Below are 24483 nucleotides of genomic sequence, written 5' to 3'. Positions count from 1 at the left end.
GCACAAATACACAAACATATACAAACACACAAAAACATATGCACAAATACACAAACTTATACATACACAAAAACATGCACAAATACACAAACATATACAAATACACACAAAAACATATACACACAAATACACAAACACATACACACAAGCACATAAGCACACACAAAAACATATGCACAAATACACAAACATAGACAAACACAAAAACATATGCACAAATACACAAACATATACAAACACAAAAACATACGCACAAATACACAAACATATACAAACACACAAAACATGCACACAAACACATACAAACACACAAAAACATATGCACAAATACACAAACATATACAAACACACATAAAACATATACACACTAATACACACAAACATACACATAAACACACACAAACACACTTACACACAAGCATACATACGGACACACACAGACGGGGCGGGGTTAGGAAGTTTCTTCCCAAATTCGGGAGTGAACCGGAGTCAGTTGGACTCACAAGGGACCCGAGATTTTCCCGCTTTGTCCATAAAAGAGGCCGGGACGGCTCCCCAGGAGTAGCCTACGTTGGCGCTTTTTGTTTCTGGCCGGCAGCACCCAGCTCTCGCGGGATCTCCCAGCGGGAGACGTGGGTCGGCGGTGGGACTCGCGACAGTCCCGGGATATAACGGCGCCCCCCTCCCCCCCCGCCCCGAAGCCTTTCTTTTCTTTCCTAGTTCCCAGGATACAGCGCGCCAGGACCGCGGCGCAAAGTCCCGCAGACCCGCCGCTGCCCCCTTCTTCCGGTTTCAGGGCGGAACCGGAAGACCCGGAGGCGGGGCCTCCCCTCCTCGACCGGAAGCTGCAGTCCAGCCGGAGCCGGGACACGGCCTCGGCCGCTCGCCCCGCCGCGGCTCCCCGGGCCCCCGGGTCCCCGGACTGTGGGTGTCCGGGCCGAAGGACGCGGGCCCCTTCCCCCGGCTCCCGAGAGGTATCATGTCTACTGCCTCCGCTGCCTCCTCCTCCTCCTCCTCCTCGGCGGGTGAGATGATCGAGACCCCCTCGCAGGTCCTCAACTTCGAAGAAATCGATTACAAGGAGATCGAGGTGGAAGAGGTGAGTGCCCAGCCCTTTGCCACCCTCTGCCCGCCTGCCCGCGATGGAACGCCCCGGGTCCAGCCGGGGCCGCGCCAGCCCGAGACTTGGAGCTTCGGCAGAGGGGCCGGGAAGGTGGCAGTGGGTGTGTGTGGGGGTCTTCCCTGCCCCCTCCTGCCTGGGGGAGCCTGCCCTTCTTCAGCTCGCCACAGTACCGCGCCGCTTTATTTCGTGATGCTGGGGAATAGCGGGCACCGCACACCCTGCTGAGCGGGACTTGGCTTCCCACTCAGCGAACAGTAGCCTCCTGGATGCGGGCATACTGGTTCCCAGTCCCGCTGCCCTCACAGCCCCAAGTCTTCCAAAGATCCAGTACTTAAGGATGCTGTAGTGACCCGTTAGGTCACTTGATTTCGAGCTAAAGGGACCTTGAGGCTATACAGTCTGGCCTTTTCATTTTATTGATTTTATTTGGATTTTAATATTTATTCTCTTTTTTTGTACAAATAACGATTTTATTTTACTTTGGGTCTTTTTTTTCTTTTTTTTTCTTTTTCATTTTACAGATTCGCAGACTGAGGCCCAAAGAAATGTTGAGTGATTTTTTTTTTTTTTTTTTTGCCACTGCCTGGGGTTTGAACCAGACTCCCCACCTGAGATAATAGGCTAGAAGTCACCTACTGGTCAGGACTTAGATTTACGAGATTTAAGGCACCTTAAAACTTATGTAAGTTCCTTATTTTTTCGAATAAATAAAACAAGGAAAGCCTTCAACTATGAACCGGGGAGATAAATAAATGGTAGGAGATTATGCTAAGGTACAGTCAATAGAATTTGGATTGTTCCTTTCCATCAAGAAGGAAGAATCAAAAATAACCGAAGTTACCTGCAGAATGGTGAGGACTTTAATAAAAAACTTAGACTTGGAGAAAAAGAGATTGGGAGTTGAGTTTTTTAACTACATTTATTAAAAGTAAACTTTTAAATTAGCTTTCTAGATATACTTGAATTATTTACATATTATTTGATGGAAAATTAATCCTTTTGCGTCGCTTTCCTGCTCTGCAGGAGTTACACTAACAAAATTTCTAAAGTATAATTAATTAGTCCCTTTGATTTCACAAAAATGGTGTTGACAGCACTTCACAAATGAATCTGTTATATAGGCTGAGACTTAATTAAACCATGATCGGGCAATAGTCCTGGAGTCAGGAGGACCTGAGTTCAAATCCGGCCTCAGACACTTAGTAATTGCCTAGCTGTGTGGCCTTGGGCAAACCGCTTAACCCCATTGCCTTACCTAAAAAAAAATTTTTTTTTAATTAAACTTTGACCTTAATGTAATATGTTTATATTACGTAAAATGGGGTATTAAAATTAAAGATTAAGATGATTATCATAAATTGTTCATATTAACAATCCTTTTCATATATGCAGCCCTGAGTGCCATAAAGAACACAAAGTTATGCGAAGATGATGCATAATCTAGAGTTGAACAAGAATTTTTTTCAAAAATAGTTTACTGTATGTTGTAAGGAAATTTGAATCCATTTCTTAAACAATTCTATTTTCATTTTTTTCCCTTCTATTTTTTGTTTTTTCAGTCTAGCTAAGGGAGAGAAGTACATTTGAGATTAAAGTATATATTAAATAAATGCAGTTTAGAAGAAAAATAAAAACAGGTACATGTTTTGCTTACCTAGCTGATTTGATAAGAGAATTTTTTTTCCTTTCCAGTTCTTCATAGTATTGAAATCATAAGTTCAGACCAAAATAACAAATTATGCATAAAGAAAATATTAAAATCCAGAAATTTGTGGAAGATTTTAAGGAAATTGACATTAGCATTCAACTGAGCAGCTTTAAAAAATTATAGACACTTACTGAGTACTATAAAGTTAGTGGATTTAGCCTGACTTCAGTTCTTATTTTCTACCTGTGTAGCCTTAGAGCAAGTCAGTTAACTTCCCTGAATCTCAGTTACTTCATCTTTAAATAAATGAGTTGCATGAGCTGTCCCCTAAAGTTTCCTTAAAGCTCTAAATATGTGATCTCCTATATTAGAATTCTCCTATATTAAAAGTATTTTAAAGAGCCACATATTAAATTGACATATTTACATTCCTTAAAGTACATAATCAGCTTTTAAACTTTACTATATTGACTTAAACTTTATGCTGTAATATCAGTTACTAATAATATACCAAGGTTTATCATTTATGAACTAGTTTTTTCTTGTGTGTAAGAATAATTTATTGAAGATAACTTTGTCCAGTTCTCTCAAAACTGATCAAGTTATTTACCAGAGTTGATATAGATAAGATTCTTATTTTGTAAATAAAGTATAATAAAAATGTTTGTGGTTCATAATGATTATTAAAACCAAGAGAACTCTTAAGAAGAAATGACACAACTTCATTATTACTTCAAATGAATTTCTTTTGGGGCGGGGAGTTGTTGCATGGCAGTGGGGTTAAGTAACTTGCCCATGGTCACACAGCTAAGTAAGTATTAGGTGTTTCAGACTGGTTTTGAAGTCATGTCCTCCTGACTCTGGGGCCGGTGCTCTACTGTACCACCTAACTGCCCCAGGAATTTGTTTTTTGAAACAAAATTCAAACATCTTTTTTTTTAACCTTATGGGGCCCACAGTTTTGAGAACAAAAGTTATGTCTCATATATAAAAATTGCAATGTTTTTCTTTAAAAATTTACAATATCAAAATGTTATCGCAATGAATCTGGGTTTGTGTAAAAGTCATAGTATGCATGACTGGCATTTGAGCCCTTATCTTGTAATTCTAAATCTTGTATTCTAACCCCACTACAGATTTTGTAATTAGACCTCTGTAGAAAGGTGGGGGAAAATCATAACCTATTTTCTAAGAGTTATTCAATTCCTGCTTTGTGTGCACAATACTACTAGAATTGTAAGACATGGCTTCTATTGATAAAGAAGTTGCAGTCAAGTGGAAAAAATAAAATACATACATGGGAAATTGCTGGAGCTGTACAGAACAAAGCCTCACAAAATCTTGAAGTTGGAAATAATCAGTGACATCTACTCTCATCCTCATAACTGTACGGGAATCACATCTACCACCCTCTTAACCATTGAATAACCATTCAGTCTCTGCTTGAAGACTCTTAAGTAAACTTTTAAGTAAATACCCTATCACTGAAGCAGTCAATGACATGTCAGTCCTAAAAACTTGCAACTTAAAAAGCTGTTATGCTCTTCCTCTGCCTCAGTGATCAACAGCAAATGAATGTAATGCAATCCAATTACTTTTGTGTTGAATGGGTTTCTCATCACAATTCATCAAAAAATATATGCATGAGAGTTTTCAGTTGGATTTTGAAGAAAAGAAGGAAAGTGAAGAAGAATATGAAGGGCATTGCAAATGTAGATAAAGGTAGAAACTGAGCAGACTTGCTGGGAGTCAGTAGATGAATTTAACTAGAACAGAAGCAGACATAATAGTAGAGCAGTGAGAAGTAATGTCATTTCTGAGACAGGGCCAAGTATTGTAGTAATTTAGAATTTCTGAGATGGGTTTTGATGCTTTCTTTATTGAAAACAAAGTGTGGTACTTTAGTATTGAGTGGAATGTATAAATAAATGCATGTCTACTTTCTCTTTTTGGTTTTTGCAAGGCAGTGGGATTCAGTGCCTTGCTCAAGGTCATACCACTAGAAAATATCAAGTGTCTGAGGTCACATTTGAATTCAGGTCCTCCTGATTGCAAGGCCTGAACTCTTATCCACTGTGCCACCTAACTACCCCTACCTTATGTACTCTTAAAGTTTAGTTTCTGAACTACCATGACCTTAGTAGCTTCAATTTATAAAATAGCTCTAGAATAAATATCCAAAAGACAGCATGCCAAAATTATAGTATACCAATTCTGACACTATTATATCAGTATTATTTTAATACTTCAGTAAAAATTAGATTGAGTGGTACATTTCCTTTTGGAGGGGCAATTAGGAAGAGAAATTCCAGACTAAAATAATGTTGGAGGGGTTTTTTTGTTTATTTTATATTCTGTAGTTTATTATGAATATAGTCAACTTTATTAACAAAATTGTTTACAACTCAAGAGGGACTTTTAATTGATAACTGTTAATTTCATGTGGAGTTATGGATAGTCTTGGTCTTCAGTGGTAATATTCATTTGTTTTTCTTTAGAAATTATGAAATTGTTTTGAAAGTCCCTCAAAAAAGATATTTATATAATATTCATTTAAACTAAGGAGATTGCATGAATTTGGCTCTGTAGTAAGTTAAACATTACATATAATACATGGATCAGAGGTCTTACGTATGATGAAACATATTAAAGTTTTCTACTGAAAAATTCAAAAATAATGAGCAAAGCTTCACATTTATGGTATCTAGGCTGTCTTGTCAGCAGATGGCAGTTCTACTCTGCCATATGTTTATTAATAGATTTTGAAGTTCTGAAATAGTTGGAGGGCCCTCAGTCTAAGATCTTTAGTGCTTGTTCTTGGTCCAGATTTCAAATAGATAATCAAATAACCAGCAAGCCCATTCATATACTGTACAAAACTGAACCAAGTTGCTGTCAAATCTATTTGAATCTAGTCACTGTCAAATATATTTTCCCTATAATTAAGAAGTATTTAACAAACAATTACAATCTTCAGACTATAATCTTTGAAATTTCTATTTAAAAATAAGATAGTATATTTTAAAAATTATTTGTCTTAGAATATTTTTTACATTACAGAGAGTAAATTTATTTCATATTTTATATTGTGTGCCCTTTCAGTTCTTGCTAACATCTAAACAGAACTGTGTGCCTTCTGGTTATCTTTGTTTTTCCGTTTTTGGGAAGGTTTTGTTTGTTTTGGCATATATAATTAAAATAATTTTAAAATTAATTTATCTGAGAGAAAGGGGATATTTTGAGGAAGTAATATTTAAGTAAGTATGAAATACAATATTCCTTTTATGGTATAAACTTATAATTATGCTAGAAAAATAATCATTTATAGGCAAGATTTTTTTTGGTTTCCTTAGTAAAGTCTCAGTTTGACATTTTAAGACATTCTGTTCTATCAGACTACCATATTAGAAAGAGGAATCAGTATGGTCATGTGGTTATAATGTTTGACTGGGTTATTTACAGGATTAGTGCAGATTGTCTATTAATGTCTTTTTTTAAGTCCCTTGAGGAAATGGCTTCCTGAGTCCAAAAATGGTAATTCCTCCTATAATCCCCCCCACCTCCATTTACTATCTGAGATGCATTCCTAGAAGCACTATATCGTTTAAAATTTCTCCTAGCACTAATCTAGCATCCTTTACTAGATTACTTGTCATATAGCTTTGTTATCATTTGAATGAATTCTAGTCTTAACTCTTAATAAATTTGTGACCATGGATTCACAACACTTAACCTCTGTGAGCCTCAGTTTCATTATTTATAAAAGGGAGAATAGCAATACTTGCATTGCTATTCACAGGACAGTTGTGAAAAAAGTATTTGAATCACTGTTTTTCAGTGATATTCAGGTGATGACAAAACAATTCAAACTAGTGATGACAGTTTTTTTTTTTCTTCAGTTGCTTTTCCACTGCTCCAACAAAATCCCACTTAAGAGCTATCCACTAAGATAGGGCTGCCTTTTATTCAGCTATACCTTTACCCTGGCTATATTAGATAACTCCACAGAAGCTATTCTTTCCCAACCACCATTTCTCACTATTATTTCTAACTCCACTATTCATGTTAGAGATTAGCAAAGCAAAATTCCAGTTTGGTAAGGAATGCAATTTCAGTTAATTCATAGTTCATTTTTTTCATATTGTTTTAACTTTTTAAAGACTCCAGAATTGCATCTAGTGGTTATTGAATGATTTAAAAACAGTATGTAAACCATAGTGTATTTTGTACATATAAATAGATAATATAATATTGAAATTCAGTACTAGTGATTTGCTATTTCTAGCACAGACTGATTTGTATTTTTAATTAATGATCTTTAAGTTTTTTTTAACAAGTAAAAATCCTTTTTTTCAGTCATGTCTGATTCTTCTTTATGGCACAGCTTGTAATTTTCAGTGTTTGGATTTGAATTTGTCTTCTTGACTCTAGGGGCAGCACTATATCTAGGACAGCCACCTTGTTGCTCCTTTGAAATTATAAAAGAACCATAAATTTTCCTTTCCTCATAGACTTTATACACACACACACACACACACACACACACACACACTCTTTATGTAGATAGTAGACTTTGAGTTAAAGTTAAAATTTTTTATTGTAGTCTACCTGTTCATTGAAGTATAAAAAAGATAAAATAAGATAATTTCTAATCTTTTAAGTTAGAATTTCTCTGTAGAACTAATTTTGTAATTAGAATTTTTTGTTTAATCTTTCTGCAGATAAAGTTAATTCCTCTGAGAACTTCCATTTTACATTTAAGAAAGAAGCATTTACCTTGTTTTACTAGGGATAATTTCATATCATAAAATCTGAAGCCATCTATGCCTACAGAAATAACTCTTTGCAGTATCCCTGAAAAATGGTCAGCTGCAGTCATTCTCACTGTTAACATCTGCCCAAATGGCTCTGGAGGAAAAAGTGAGGCTGGTGACTTAACACAGCACCCCCTTACTCAAATCCAATTCATGAGCTTGTTGTCATGGCAACACCTCCCTGATGTCATGATCTTTTTGAAGAATAAAGGACAAACATCATCATTAAAATATGCCCATTGCTCCTATTTCTACTTCTGGGACCAAGAAGACCAATTCCCTCTTCTACATGACAGACCTTCATATACTTAAAAACTACTTCCTTGTTCCTATCCTCTCTAGGATGAACATGACAATGGGGTTAAGTGACTTTTCCAAGGCCACACAGCTAGCTAATTAAGTGTCTGAGACCAGATTTGAGCTCAGGTCCTCCTGTCTCTAGGGCTGGTGCTCTATCCACAGATACAGTGGATAGAGCACTGACCTTGGAATTAGGAGGACAGAAGTTCAAATCCAGCCTCTGACACTTACTAGCCCTGTGACCTTAGGCAAGTTATTTAACCCTGATTCATATCTGGTCACTGGAACCAGCTGGTTCTGGAGGAGAAAGTGAGACTGGTGACTTAGCACAGCACCCCCTCACTCAAATCCAGTCTATGTGCTTGTCATGGCATCACTCTGTGATATCATGGTTTTCTTTGAAAAATGAAGGAAAACATTGTTAGGATGAACATGCCCATTTCTTTCAATGGATTCTCATACTTGTAATACCCTGGGCTTTTACCATCCTATTGGATGCCTTCTTGATGTTACTCTTCTTTTGTCATTGTCTTCTTTAAAATTTGATTCCCAGAACTTAATGCAGTGTGGTCTGACCAAGACAGAGTATGGCTTTTTAGTAGAGTTAAATTTGTCATCTACTACTTGTGAGGCCAACCACATACTTTTAGACATAAAAAAACCCAGGTTTTTTTTTTTAAAGCAATTTTTATTGATGCTTTTTGTTTTCATCTCACTGTTATATCTCAGTCATATATTGCGACATATATCTGTCTGCCTCCAAAATTAAATACTCCTCTCTTAAGAAAGAAAAATGGTTTAGCAAAAACAATTGATAGAGGTAATAACACATAAGAACATTCAGTTCTTATAATCCCCAATTTTTTTGCCCCAAACTCCAGAGCTAGGCAATGATGATTTTTCTTATTTCTTTTGTAATTTAGCACTTATCATTGTATTTGGCATAGTAATAGGACAGTTAGATGACAGAATAGATAGTTATCTGACCTAAAATCAAGGAAATCTTAATTTCACATCTTGCCTCTGACCACTGTGTGGCCCTTGGCAAGTCACTTAATCAGAGTGCCTCAGTTTTCTCATCTGTAAAATGGATAGTATCTGCCTCAAAGGTTGCAAACCTTGAAGTTATGTACATATGTGTATGTGCATATATGTACAAATATACACATATATGTATATATAGTTGTTGGTTGATTGATCTATGTACTCAAGACTAGCAAAGGAAACTGTGCCAGGTCATTTATTTTTGGAGAAGAAAATTGGAATAGTGAAAAGAATAACATTTAGAATTAGGGGATTGAATTTGAAACTTAATTTAGTAACTTTACCAACACTTTGTAAGCTTTTTGTAAATATAATTTGTTAATATCTCCAGGACTGTAAGCTTCATGTGGACAACGATTTTCTGTCTCTTTATGCACCTAGGACCGTGTGTACAAAAAAACTACTTAAATTTTTTTTGGAGGCAATTGGGATTAAGTGACTCCAGAGTCACACAGCTAATAAGTGTTTCAGGCTGGATTTGAACTCAGGTCCTCCTGATTCCAGGGCTGCTATCAGCTACTTAATTTGCTGAATTTCACTGGTAAAGAGTCAACAACTTCTTCAGGTATGCTAATAGTACAATCAGTATTTTAGTAAAAATTGACAATTATGACTTTATAACTTAAGGAGCTCATTAAAAGAACTCTTGACAGACTCTGATAGTCTGTTGAAATAAGCAAAAGTAGAAGAATGGTGTGAATGTGGAGTGCTTTTATGTGAAAGATTTTTTGTTGGTTTTTTTTTGTTTTTCTTGATAACAAACTCATTTTCTTTAAAAGATTAAATAAAAGTTCAAAGTCTTCATTATGTAAGAGTTTCTTCTCTTTAAAAGAATGTAACAACATCAACGTGTATCTTTCTAAACTTTAATTTATTAAAAGAGAATCAAGCAGTCGAAATACCACAAGAATTACTGGTCAGAATAGGGTATATTTTTCTTCCAGCTTCCCCAAACACAAGGTTAGAGATAGAGAACAAGAAAGGAGGCGACCCCCCCCCCCCAGGTTCTATTCTGGGCATCCAAAGTGGGAGAAGCCATTACCACTCAAGCCCTTCCTCCCATTGGACTGCTTGGGTCCAATTTGCCTCATGAAAGCAATGATACTAGATGTAGTCTGATTATTTTCCACTCTATTATCCCAGTAGTCTCTGTTATATTTCCAGTGTAGCAGCCATCTCCTTGTCTTTTCCCCCTTTATTATTTTTCCAACAACATGTATATATATGAAAGGTTTTTGTGAGAATCAAATTACTAAGAGAGAAAAAGCTCTGTATATACCTAGGAATACCTCATTAGAGGTACAATACAAACACAAGAATTTTAATAGCATTTATTTAGAATGTACTCTTTTCTAGTACTGTTCTAGGGAAGGAGTGCACAAAAGCAAAATGAAAACAGCCCTTCAGGCAACTAATATCCTCCGGGGTACAATTGCTTGACCAGGAACTAATGTAAGGTGAACCTCTGTAATGTCAGCTAGGAGGAACAGAAAGAGCTAATAAGCTAGAATTTATCAGAACACTGATAAATTAAATCATCTGCAAAAGGAAATGGAGTTTTCTGATAATCCCAACATAATCACAAGAGAAACTTCCATTTTCTCTGAGATTACCAGTTTCTGGCACTCCTATAACAACCTGTCAAATAGTGATATAATGATATTTGCATGTGTATATGTGTTTGTGTATATGTATGTGTATATACCCACATATATAAATGTCTGCAAGTGTATATGTGCGAGAAAATAGGATGAAGGAAATGTCTTGTTTAATAAATTCTTGCTTAGTTAAAAAAAAATTTGAAAATCAGAATTCTTTATCCATTGGTGATTTGTAATTACTTTGAGAGTGGGGAGCCAGACAGAAAGAAGATTGCCCATTTCACAAAGTTTTTGATCAATTTAACAAATAACACATGTATGTATGTATATTTGTATGGAGAGAGAGAGAGACAGATATGTACATGGTACTGGGTACTGAAGAAGTCAAGATATAGAGGTAAGTAAGACAAATTCCCTTCCTTCAGGAAACATCAGTGGGTTATATAGATTTAAATCTGGAAAGGACTCTAAAAGCTATCTGACCCAGACCTCTCAGTTCATCAGGAAGCATATAAGCACCAGACCCTGTACAAGACAGTGGAGATACAAAGACAAAAGTCATTGCCTTAGGGAGATTATGTTCTATTAGAGAAGACAGTATATAAATATATAAGTAGGGGACAAGTAAAATTGTATTACCCAAAGTCACAGATGTAAGATTCAGGCTTTGAACTCAGGTCTTCTGACTTAAAATTTAATGTTCTTTCCACAATATTACTTTATCTCTCTTAATGACAGATCTTAGTAACCAAGCTTAAAATTTCTAATTCATCTGCATTAACTAATGAGTAGACTTAGAAAATTCCCTTTCTTTTCCATTAATTTTCATCAGAATTTATGTCTTTATTTCACACTTTTCATTGTGGATATGTTTGTTATAAATATTTATTGGGGGATAAAAATAGCAAGCAAGGACGTTTTCTGCATTCCCAAATTTTCCTGTTCTGATCAATACTTTGGTGACACTTTATTCCTTTTTCTTCTTTTTTTAGGGTTTTTTTTTTCATTTTTGCAAGGCAGTGGGGTTAAGTGGCTTGCCCAAGGTCACACAGCTAGGTAAATGTTAAGTGTGTGAGGTCGGATTTGAACTCAGGTACTCCTGACTCCAGGGCTGCCCACCTAACTGCCCCCAACTTAATTCCTTTTTCAAGTAATCTTGAAATAGGCACCACCCTGGAAAAAAGTAGCAATTGTATATGCAAATGTAGCTACTGACTCAGTTGTCTTAATTGGTTTTCTTATGTGCATGTAACTGGAATTTTTGGAAATTCATAAAAATCTGCCTTTTAATCCTATTTATTGTACGTACACATATACATACACATGCAAAATAGGACAATTAAATAAATAAGGCAGACCATTCTTTAAGGGCCCTATTACTTAACACTAATAATTTACTATTTCAAAACTGATGAAAGAGCAAAATGACCAAAGAACTAATTATGGTAATCATAGTTAAATGTATTTCCTTTGTTTGACAAAATATTTTAAGGTCTATTAATCAGTGCCTTTTTAATAGACTCTTACTAGTACTACCAGTTCCTAACTAGTGGGAGGGGGAAATATTCACTCTTGATTTTTTTTTTACAGTACCCACTTCAAAACTATATAACAAACCCTGAAAGTATTTAAAATCAAATTCAATGGTTTTTAGAATTTGTGATTAAATTGGTGCAATCATTGACTGTAGCATTCCCAAATAGTAACCTTCCTTGCCCTAACAGAAAGTCTTGATGAATTATTGCAAAAAAAAAAAAAGATTCACCCTTTTAATGATAAGCCTCTGAATTTATCTAGACTTGTCTTCAGAAGCCCTTCTAACTTAGTAGAATTAGAATCTACCAATACTTGCATTATCCCTGGCATAGCCTATAAGAAATCAGTCTCCCTGTTATAACATTCTGAATAGAATATATATTTATAGTTTTTGTTGTTGTTAAGAAAGATTATTTCAGTGATTTAGTATAGAATCAGGTTGAAAAAGTGTGGCTGATGTAATAGTGAGCATAGACGGAAGACTTTTTTTAAAAAGTAAGACTATTTTGCCATAAATTCTAAGACACATGATCCAACAGTGAAGGACATTTCATGGGGAAATCAGTCCATATCTGACAAAAAAGAATGGGAAAAGGGGGTGGCTGGGTGGTGCAATGGATAGAGCACCTGCCCTGGAATCAGAAGTTACCTGAGTTCAAATCCGGCCTCAGACACTTAACAATTACCTAGCTGTGTGGCCTTGGGCAAGCCACTTAACCCCATTGCCTTGCAAAAAAAAATAATAATAATAATGGGAAAAGGTTCTTGAACATAGCTGGGAAACAGCTAGAGATTAAGTAGAGGAATGTTGTTGGGGGAGGAGTAAAAGGTTGGTTAGTTGATGAAGGTCTTTGAATACTTGCTTGACGAATTTAGATTTGATCCAATGGACAGGAGCTGCAGTATGTTCTTGAAAGAGGGAATGATGTCATTCAGCAATTTATGAAAGATGATCCTAGAGTTATATGCTGAATGAACAGAAGGGAGCAAAATGGAGAAAGCAACCCTAGCTAAAGGCTCGTAACTTCTTACATAACATTTATTTTCAGTTCAGTTATAAATATAATTGTTATTTTGGATTTCAGCTATATGACATTTAAATTTTGTGTTATTGATCAAAATGTGAGCTCTCTCAGCTGACACACTTCTTGGAGAAAGTGGCATTTGTTACAACTCAGATTACAAAATATCCTCAGTATATAGTTGTTGGTTTGATGTTGGGGATTTTTAATGTTTAAAGAAAAAATTACATCTATCAAAACTCAGGTTATTTTTTCCTTATCAAATTTAAAATTGTCATAATAGCAACATATTTAAGATGTTTTTAAGATTTAAGATTCCAAAACTGTAATTTTCTCTGATGACTAATGATAAATACTTTGGCCCCTCCATGTAGTCTGATACACAAGACAGAAGTCTTAGTAACTTTTAAACTTTCCATAGACTTTACTGTATCAGCATTTCCAAGAAGTTCTTCATGCTTGGGGTGAAATAAAATCGACTTTTTTACTTATATACTTAGTAGCTCCATGATTTCATCTATATTGGCCGCTACATTTCTGTCACTTCTTAATGACTTCCTTTTCTTGCACCTTCTAGACCATGCCTCTGTAACAAAGATGTACAGTTAAGTTAAATAGATCAATATATAGTCCATATCTGACAGTGTATTTTTTTTCTTCACCACTTGTTTTTCTACTGAGAGGAAGGAAGCATTCTCCTCTGTTGTCACATAATTGGTCACTTCGTTGATCAGTGTACTGGTGTCTGTCAGTGTTATTTTCCTTCATGATATAATTGCTCCAAAAATTGTGATTTTGCTTACTGTGAGGTTTTTTTTCATCATAAAGTACCCTCCCCAGTTGGTTCACACCCACTTTGCTTCTAGTTCAAAGGTGCAACTGTAAATATTTTTTGTAACTTTCCCCTTAATTTTTAGTCTCTTTGTAGTTTAGGTATAGTAATGGGATCATTGGCTCAAAAGGTATAAATTGTTGAGTTACTATAATTACTAATTGTTTTCCAGAAGAGTTGGATCCACCAGCTGTCCTTTACTGTGCCTTACTTCCCATAGACACTAATATTTGTCATTTTCATGTCTAATAACTGCACAGTAAAATTTCATTGTCTTCATTTACCTTCGTAGTTACTTGAACCTTTCTTTCATATTGATAAGGGTTTTCATTTCTCTTTCAGAACTAATTTCATATTCTTTGGCCACTTTGCTGTTGTAGAGAGGCTCTTATTTTAATAGCTTTTTATTAAAATAATACATCATTAAAATCTAATACTTTCACAAACTTAAGTTATATACAAGCTAGAGTAAAATTTGAAGAATTATAAATACCTAGGCACAAATTATTGACCTTAAACTATTGTTAGATACTGCTTACCTGACTTGCTTTTGTTTTTAGGAAAAATTTTGATATCCTTGATGTTTTCTGTTCATAGCTTTTATTATCTACTTTTTAACTATCATTAGTATAGATTGGGAGGGGGAAGAAGGGGGATCTAATTGCTTTCTGATCCTTTTTTTTTTATTAATCTGAAATTGCCCTACTCTTCTGCCCATCAGTACTGGATAAAATGATGTGACAACACCAAAACCTCTGATATACCCTCCTATGATTAAAAGGAAAGGGGGGGACCATATTCAGATTGATTCACTGCAATTATCTCTTTCATTCAGGGAGAACTTGCTTTCTGTACCACTCTAGTTTCTCCCTCTATTATTCTTCAGTTAATGCAAATAGCTGATTTCCAGGTTTCCCTTCTAGTTTCTACTCCCTGACTTTCTGCCACACAAATGACATGTTTATATTTATGAATAGTTCTTATCCATGTACATGCATACACATTAGCATTAACTTAAGTATTATCTGGATTTTTTAAAAGATAATTTTAAATTTAATTGCTGTTTTCACTTGAGTTTTTTCCTCTAACCTGTATTATAGGCTTGACAATCATGGGGTTAAACATCATGTTTTTTAAAAAATTTATTTATTTAAGGCAACGGGGTTAAGTGACTTGCCCAAGGTCACTCAACTAGGTAATTATTAAATGTCAGAGACAAGATTTGAACTCAGGTCCTCCTGACTCCAGGTCCAGTGCTCTATCCACTCTGCCACCTAACTGCCCCAACATCACTCTTCTAAAGTGAAAATGCCTGTAAAGGTGTAAAACACATATCATTAATATATATTTTTATGATAGTAAAAAAGCTGGTGATCTAAAAATCCTTTAGACAAAATATCCTTAGGTAAAAACCAGAATGAAGACAGCTCGATTGTAACATTTCTCCCACATTTTTCCAAAGTAACAATTGGTTGGACAACTTTAAAAAATTAAAATAGCTAGAGGAACATCTGGAAATTAGTCTGTTTTAGAAACATTTTATCAGATATTACCTAAATCGACCAAAGAATTCTCAATTCAAGAATGCCATTCTCCTAAGACATAAAGATCGTTTCCCTTTGCACTGTCATGTTTTTTAAAGGATCACAGAATTCCACATTTGGGAAGGATCCCAGTGTCAGCTACTCTACTTGTGTCCAAAAAAACATTCTCCACTGTGACACACAGGAAAACATTCATCATTTCCTTAATGACCTCCATTGACATAGAAACTACTGGTTCCCGAGGCAGTCTCTTCTACTTTAGAATAACTTTCATTAAGAAAACTTATACCAGGCCAAATTTGTCTCTGTTTTTAAATCAACCCATTGCCCCTAGCTGTATACTTTGGGGCCATACAGAAAAATAATAACCACCCCCAACAGTGAGGTAGAACAATATAGAACTCTAGGCTCTGTTCCAAAAAACTAAATTCAAATCTGATCTCAGACATTTATTAGCTGTGTGATCCTGAAAAAAAAATCACTTCGTTTCTGTTTGCTTCAGTTTCCTCAACTGTAAAAAAATGGGGATAATGACCCCAATTTCACAGAGATATTTCTAAAATAGCATGATACCTAGGCCCATACTGAATGCTTGTTTCCTTCCATATTTCCTTCCAAGTCATTGATAAAACTGTTAAACAGTATAGAACCAAGTACGGAGCTCTATGACTCTCCAATGGAGAGATTTCCTGCCAAATTGTCAGCAGTATTATCTGGTCTTTGAGTTTGGCCATTCACCTAAATCTGAATCCATCTAACTGTACTATTAACTAACCTATATCCTTTTCTCTTTTCCCCAGGAATAACTTTGTTAATGGTAAGTCATATCTATTACATTTCCCTAATCTATTTCCTGGTATCGTGACCTATTCTTGATGAAGCCATGATGACTCTTTGTGATGTTTCCTGTCTTTGGATATTCTTTAATACTTTCTATTATTTTCCCAATACTTGAAGTCAAAGTCACTCACAAATTCATTTTTCTTTTTTATTGAAAACCAAGGTATTTACCCCTCTTCAGTCCTTGCAATATCTCTCTCATACTCCACAACTTTTAACTATCACTTAAAACAGTTTAGCAGATATATCCAACAGTTCTTTCATTACCCAGTTTATATATGCCAAGTTATTTTACTTCATCAAGGATTGCTAAATGCTCCCTTACTGTCTCTTCACTTATTTTGAGGGTCAGCTTCTTGTTAGTCATTTTTGTTCTGTCTCTCCAGTGCAAAAGGCATTCTCTTTATCAGAGAAAACAGAAGCATAACCATTATTTGTATCTTTGTTTCCAAATAGAAAATAAATATAGACTCATACCTTTAAGGGAGAAAGGGACTTAAAGAGGTCATCCTGGCCAACCTCCTCATTTTGCAAAGGATGAAATTGAGGATTGGAAAGGTTATGTGATTTACTTAAAGTATCATGAGTAAGCTGCAAAGCGGGGTTTAAATTTGAGCTCTTGGACTCAGGAATTCATTCCTCAAAAATCACTGATTTTCTCTGGGGAAAGAATCATCATGTGGCTTTCTTGTTTTACCTATCATAAATGGATACATCTGGGAATTCCATAATACAAGACTCAACCCAATGAGCATTTTCTTCCTAAAAGAAGCTAAAAAGGTTATATTTTGTAAACAGTTTGTACCATCTCATTCTTTCTATTGTTTCCCTTTATGTGTTTAACTTTATATATGGGATTACTTATATTTTTATGGGAATACACTGTGTGTGTATTCTATTAACACAGTGTGTAGTACATAATAGCATTTAAAAAGAATTTTTTTCATTTCTTCTTCTGCATTCCTTTATTATTCCCACTGCCACTACCCTTTTTCATAAAAATCATAGCTCTAGATCTGGAATAAAACTTTAGAGACCTTCTAGTCCATCCTCCTCATTTTCTGTATTAAGGAAATTGAGACCTAAAAAGGTTAAGTGATTTGTCCAAAGTCATAAGAGGTCGATAGACCCAAATTTTATTTTTCTAGTTTCAGGATTCTTTGCCATCCCATATTGACATATTGACTTTTTTTTCAAATACAGGATTCTTGATTCATGTTTTGTGCATCGGGCATTGTTCTTGAGTCATTCAGTCATTTTTCTTTTTCTTTTTTTTTTTTTAGTTTTTTTTCAGTCATTTTTCTTGACAACTGGAGTGCTTTGCCTTGTCATTCCCCAGTGGATAAAGGCAAAGTGACTTTCCAAGGGACATACAACTAAAATCTGAGGCTTCATTAGAACTCAGGTGTACCTGTCTTGAAGCTCCCAGTGCTTTATCCATTGAGCTGCCTAGCTTTCTTGGATCACACATTAATCACCTTCAAAGTGAACCTTGCTGTTTAGTAGTGGAAATGAAACAGTATGATAGCCACAATGCTTAACATAATATGATATAACATATGCAGACATTACTAATTAAAACAAAACTTTTAATGCATCTAAGTAATTAAATTATCACAGATGGCTCAGTGGAAGAGGTAACATTTGCGTTGGGGTTCAATAGAAAGAATTAAATTCAAACCCTGTGACTATTTATTTCTCTCCATTGAAGCCAAGATGTTAACTCCTCCACAGAGCCTTCCCCAATATATTAACCACTTAGATATTTGTCTTTTTATCAGTCTTATCAGTCCTTGTTACTTATAATTATAAGGGTAAAAAAAAATCTTAATTATTGGAGTAAGATACTTAATTAAGTATAGGAAATACTGAATATAGGCAAATGACTTGTCTCATCCATATATTTTTTATTTTTAATAGCCTTATTTCATTAGATCAAATTTTCTGGTATCTCTGAATTTGAGGATGTACCTTATTTGAACTCTATAGCTTCTTCCTATAAAGTGATTCACTCCAAAGAGAATTTTAACCTTTATTGTGTCTTAGATAGCTTTGTATGTCTTTGGCTATCTGGTGAAGCCTTTGGACCTCTTCCTAAAATAAGATTTTAAATGCCTAAAATAAAATACATAAGATTATAAAGGAAACTAATTCTGTTGAAATACAGTTTATTAGGGCGGCTAGGTGGCACAGAAGCCCTGGAGTCAGGAGTACCTGAGTTCAAATGCGGCTTCAGACACAATTACCTAGCTGTGTGGCCTTGGGCAAGCCACTTAACGCCATTTGCCTTGCAAAAACTAAAAAAAAAAAAACAAGCAAACAATCAAAATATAGTTTATCAAAATGTTTTGGAACTTTTTTAAGTTCACAGATCCCAGGTTAAGAATCTCTGACTTCTAAAAGAAATTAAGTAGAAATATATGAAGGTTTTTATAATATCCTTCAAAATAAAACTACAGACTGTATAGATATGTGCAATTTTTTAATCCATCAGATGAATAAAAATAGGTACCCAAGTAGAATCATATACTATAGTAATAATGATTAATTTATTTCCAACAAAACTTTTGATTCTTTATAAAACAAATTTCTAGCCTTTAATGAGAACCTAGACTCAACTTTCAGTTGTACTAATATAAGAAAGTATTATCCAGGAGGATCAGGAGTTGTTTACTTGACTTTGGAGAGTATTTCATCTTTTTTGAGTTTTAAGTTAAACAATATTATTACTGCCCTATTTCGATTAAGGGTACCATCATCTTTCTAGTTCCCCACGCTCAAAAATCTCAGAAAGAATCAGCTTTAACACCTTTCTTTCCCCATTTTTTAATAATCTTGTCTTACAAATTTGCCTTTAAAATTATCTCATTGACATGCAAATTAAAACAACTCTGAGGTAACATCTATTAGATTGGCTAATGTGACAGAAAAGGAAAATGATGGATGTTGGAGGGGATATGGAACAACTAGGACACTAATGCACTGTTGGTAAAGTTGTGAACTGACCCAACAATTCTGGAGAACAATTTGGAACTATGCCCAAAGGACTAAAAAGCTGTGAATACCTTTTAATCCAACAATACTACTGCTAGGTTTAAGATATCCAAAGGGGGGGGACCCTCTTTTTTGTATGTAAGGATTGGGAATTGAAAGGATGCTAATTGGTTGGGGAGTGGCTAAATAAGCTGTGATATAAGATTGTGATGGAACATTATTGTGCTATAAGAAATGACAAGCAGAATGATTTCTGAAAAACCTGGAAAATGTAACATAAACTGAAAAGTGAAATGAACAGAAGCAGGAAAGTGTTGCACAAAGCAATAGCAATATTGTAAGATAAAAAACTTTGAATGACTTAGCTATTCTCAGCAATGCAATGTTCTAAGACAATTCCATAGAACTATAATGATGAAGCATTCTCTACCTCTCCAGAGAAAAAACTAATAGTGGTTGAATATGGACTGAAACATGCTATTTTCACTTTGTTTCATTCTTTTTCTTTTGAGTCCCCTTGTACAACATGACTAATATGGAAATGTTTTATATGATTGCACATGTATAACCTATATCTGATTACTTACCATTTCAGGGAGGGAGGAGGGATAGAATTTTAACATGTAATTGGGATAAAATAAAATATGTTAAAAATAAATTGTCTCATATTTATCTTCTTTTCATATGTATTGCCATTACTGGAGTCAGTGTCCATAGCTCTGGAGCTTTGAATTTAGTTCTATCTCATTTTAGGATGAAAATAAGCTGAAATGAGAGGAAGGCATCTATGATACATGAACTAGCGTTGTGTATTTAGCTATTAACAAAAGACCTGATATCTCTTTTCAAAAAAGGAATTAAATTTGTTTTTAATTCAAGATGGAAGAATTAGGAGCAATGGATGGAATTGACAGAGACTGATTTAGGATTGATTTAAAGAAAAATTTCTAATAAAACTGCCTTCCTTCTCACTGCAATCTCTCACTGAAAGACTTAAGATGAAGTCTGGATGACCATTTGTCTGTTTTCATGTAGAGCAAGAGTTTAAACTGGAGCCCAAGAAATTAGATGATAAAAATATATTATTTTCACTAACCTTTAACTGGAATTTAGCAATTTGTTCAATCATATATTTTTTTTAAAAAAACATTCTCAGGAAAGTTCCATCCTTGCAGAAAAATACATGACTGTTGTAGAGAAATTCTAAACTTGCTAAAGCTCTATTAGGATTGTCATTCCTTTGTTTAAAATCTTCAGTGGTACCCCATGAAGTATTGAGGTACCACAATGGATGGATAGAATGCCGGGTTTGGAGTCAGAAAGACGTGAGTTCAAATGTGGCCTCATTCACTTATAGCTGTGTGACCTTGGGCAAGTCATTTACCTTCTATTTGCTTCAGTTTCCTCAATCTGTAAAATGAAAATGATAGCCTCTACCTTCTAGGATTGTTTATGAGGATTAAATGAGATATTTGTAAAGTATTTTACCCAGGGCCTGGAAGATCAAGTACAAACTCCTTAGTCTGGCATTCTGGACCCTATTCTATAGTTTCAGCATACTTCTCCAGCCTTTTCTCCTTATCTCATACTGAAACCTCTACTCCATTCAGACTTGTCTATTTGTGCTCTTCTAAACTACCCTCTAGATTGCTCTCAAAATTCTTTCCAAGAAGGCTAACTTTGATCTTATTTTTCCCTTTAACAAATAGCATTTATTGTTCCTTCCAATTATATTAAGATATATATTAACTTACATTTAATTTAGTGCTTTTGCTTACTTCAAAAATGTCCTATATGGTATTATTTTCTGCATTTTTCAAATGAAGACTACAGCTCAGAGAATTAGCCCAAGTTCATCTCAAAGATTAGTGAGGGCCCTTTCTACTGTTCTATAGCTACCTCCTTTTGTCATTTATTGTCTTGTACTATTAGTTGCATACATTTATACCTTTTCACCCAAATTAGGCTATAATTTAAGCTTCTTAAGGAGACTCTACCTCTTACAGGTTTCTGATTTTAATAAAATAGAATGAAAATTGTATTAATGGTTTCTCAGTACTTTTGCATCAGAAACCTTCATTTATTTGTCCACTAGATGGCATATGAACATCACTAAGGAGAAATGACTATACTTTGTGCTAATCCATATGTACTAGATATTGGTAAATATCTCTGAGTGAGCAAATTAAGGCAATCAGAAATGAAACATAGGTGTTTCTGGTCCATGTTTAATGGACAGATAGATAAAAATACAAATTGATAAGTAAAAAAGGGCACTTCCTATATAGGCCAACTTTCACTTGATGGCAACAGTAAATGTCAATTGTTGGTATTTAACATGAACTGATAATAAATGTCAGGTAAATGAAGTTTCACTTGGAGTCAGGAAGCCCTGGGATCAAGTCTTTTTTTTATGTTTTTATGATACCAGAAATAGTTCTTTTTTATTTTTTTCAATACTCATCCACTTACATATTTATAGGTTACACAATTTTCTTCCACCCTCTCCTCAATGGCAAACATTCTAGTGAACATTACACATGTACATTTGTGTTTAACATGTTTTCATAGTAATCATTTTGTGTATGAAGAATAAGACTTAAGGGAAAAGAAAGAAAGAAAACTATAGGATAGGAAGGGAAAACATAAGAGAAATTTTTAAAGAGTGAACGTTGTTCATTTAGCTTCTGTGGTTTTTTTGGATCTGTTTGGGTTTTTTTGGTCTGGATTTGGATAGCATTGTCCAATTTATCTTGGCTCTCCAAACTGCTGAGAGAAGCTGCATCCATCATAGTTGATCAACTTATAATGTTATTAATGTGTATGATGTTCTCTTGGTTCTGTTCCTTTCTCTCAGCATCCATGCCTCCCTGCAGTCTGACCATTCATGGTTTCCTATAGAACAAAGGTATTCCATAACATTCATATACTACAACTTGTTCAGCCATTTCTCAATTGATAGGTGTCCCCTCAATTTCCATTTCTTTGCCCTTACAAAAAGAGAAGCTACAAATATTTTGAAACATGTGGGACTTTTCCCATTTTTTATGATTTTTTTTCCTGGATACAGGCTTAGTATTGATATTGCTGGGTCAAAGGGTATGATCAGTTTTATTTCTTTTTGTGCATAATTCCATATTACTCTCCAAAATGGTTGGATTAGTTCACAACTCTACCAGTTGGGATCAAGTCTTCAAGCTATTATGGCATGTTACTTAATTTCTCTCCCCTGAGCAATTTTCAGAAATAAATATCTGGTAGCCTTGACAGCCTAACCCAACTCAGCTGTCCTCCAGAAGAGAAAAAGAAACCTTTCCTTCAGACTTTCACATGAACCCATGACCTTTTAAGGGACTGAATTGGGTTAACTTTAGGTACACTCACAATTATTTCAGAAGTTTTTCTTAATATACCCTCTCCGAAATTTATGTCTTCCTTTAAAGATAGTCTTTCATTCTCTGACTTAACTTTGATTAATTTCACATTGACTGAACTATAGACAATCTTTAAACAAAGATAAAAATTCAATGCTAATTCCTTTACCAGTTTTATGAGGAAACTAGGATTGGAGAGCAGATGACTGCCTGTATAACTTGGGGAATGGAAAACACAGATAAGAACCCAAGAATACCAAAGACTAATGACCTCTCATATTTTTTTGTTTTGTTTTTTAGATTTTTGCAAGGCAAATGGTTTAAGTGGCTTGCCCAAGGCCACACAACTAGGTAATTATTAAGTGTCTGAGGCCGAATTTGAACTCAGGTACTCCTGACTTCAGGTCCCCCCCCTTAGGTTTTTAAAAGCACTGGCCAGTTTACCGAATGAAAGCTAGTATACTTTCTCCTTTTAAGTTCATGACCTAACCCATTGTTTTCAGTAACTCCCGCAGATATATAGATATATATGTACTGATGTACTTAATTGAATGTTGTATAGTCTGAACAAGATGCATGTTTCAACTATTTAGTTTTTACTCTGTGGATTTTTAAGCCAAAACCTTGAGTAATCATGGAACTCGTTGAAGCATGATTTAGTCAGTATTTTTATAATGTGTTTTGTTTACCTAATCAAGATTTTTTTTCATCAGCAAACAATGAACATTTTTCTCTATCGGAGATACCTTGTAAAAGGTACTTCTTTCCTTTCAATATTAGGTTACTGTCAGCAAAAAGTCCCAGTTGGGGACATATTGTAGAAGAAATGAAAGCTGTTTTCAAATGAAGGACTATCAAATGGAAGGAGCAGTAAACTTATTCTCTTATTCCTGAGGACAAGGCCTAGTTAGAGCCTATATATTGTGATTTTAGGGATGCAGATTTCAGTTTGTATGAAAAAACTTTGTAGCATTTAAGATTACCCTTTCCAAAGAAATGGCCTGCTCACTTTTACTAGACATGTTCAAATATAGACCAACTGATCAAAGATATTGTAGAGGAGATTTTTTTTCATTAGGTGGAACACTGATATGCATACCCACTAGGGTCATTTCCAGTTCAAATAATATGGATATTTTATTCAAAGAGCTTTATTTTAAAATTTTTATATTTTATGTATTTATTATTTTTTCTTAATATTGATGGTCTTTACCAACAAAACTTTTCCCTTTCATTTTTTCTTCCACTTTATAAATCATTTATCAATCTGTCCAATCAAATTTCTCCCATCATTTTCTCATTCTTATTTTATAAGTGTCCTCACAGCATCTTTGTTTCACCTCTATGGTTCCTGAAGACAGGAACTTTTAAAGACATCTCCATTTGATTCTGTACCTGTTTGTTTTTTTAATTAGTTCCAGTACTATACATTCAAATGCAAATCATCATAAGTATTTTTCAATCACTGATTTTCAGAAGGGCATCGTTAAATTTTTTGAATCTTGCTTTGCACCTGATTACAATATTTTTGACTCACAGGTTGTTGGAAGAGGAGCCTTTGGAGTGGTATGCAAAGCTAAATGGAGAGCAAAAGATGTGGCCATTAAACAAATAGAAAGTGAGTCTGAAAGAAAAGCCTTTATTGTAGAGGTAAGTAACCCAGTTTGTTGTATCTTAAGAAAATATCTTCTGCTATTATAGTTCTTTATTATATGGGTGTACTTAAAGTAGTTATATCAATAAAATGGCTATTTTATATATATTTTTAATATATTTACATATATTTATATATTTTTTTTATTTTTTTCTTC

General features: G+C 34.7%; 1 protein-coding gene across 5 annotated transcripts in view; it reads left to right on the top strand.

The window, feature by feature from the left end:
* Nucleotides 1–851: 851 nt before the first annotated feature.
* The window catches only part of MAP3K7 (mitogen-activated protein kinase kinase kinase 7), a 75673-nt gene continuing 52041 nt past the window's right edge, over nucleotides 852–24483 (top strand). For 4 of the 5 annotated variants that reach the window (XM_074187176.1, XM_074187175.1, XM_074187174.1 and 1 more), the window contains exons 1-2: nucleotides 852–1099; nucleotides 24212–24322. In XM_074187176.1, the coding sequence (XP_074043277.1) occupies nucleotides 980–1099; nucleotides 24212–24322 (231 nt within the window). In that variant the 5' untranslated portion in view covers nucleotides 852–979. Of the gene's footprint in view, nucleotides 1100–24211; nucleotides 24323–24483 lie in introns of those variants that run through there. The other variant, XM_074187177.1, reaches the window with a different exon arrangement.

The sequence above is a fragment of the Macrotis lagotis genome, chromosome 5, assembly GCF_037893015.1.
Source record: "Macrotis lagotis isolate mMagLag1 chromosome 5, bilby.v1.9.chrom.fasta, whole genome shotgun sequence".
Lineage (NCBI taxonomy): Eukaryota > Metazoa > Chordata > Mammalia > Peramelemorphia > Peramelidae > Macrotis > Macrotis lagotis.
The sequence above is the reverse complement of the archived record's forward strand: the minus strand, read 5'-3'. Positions and strand labels throughout refer to the sequence as shown.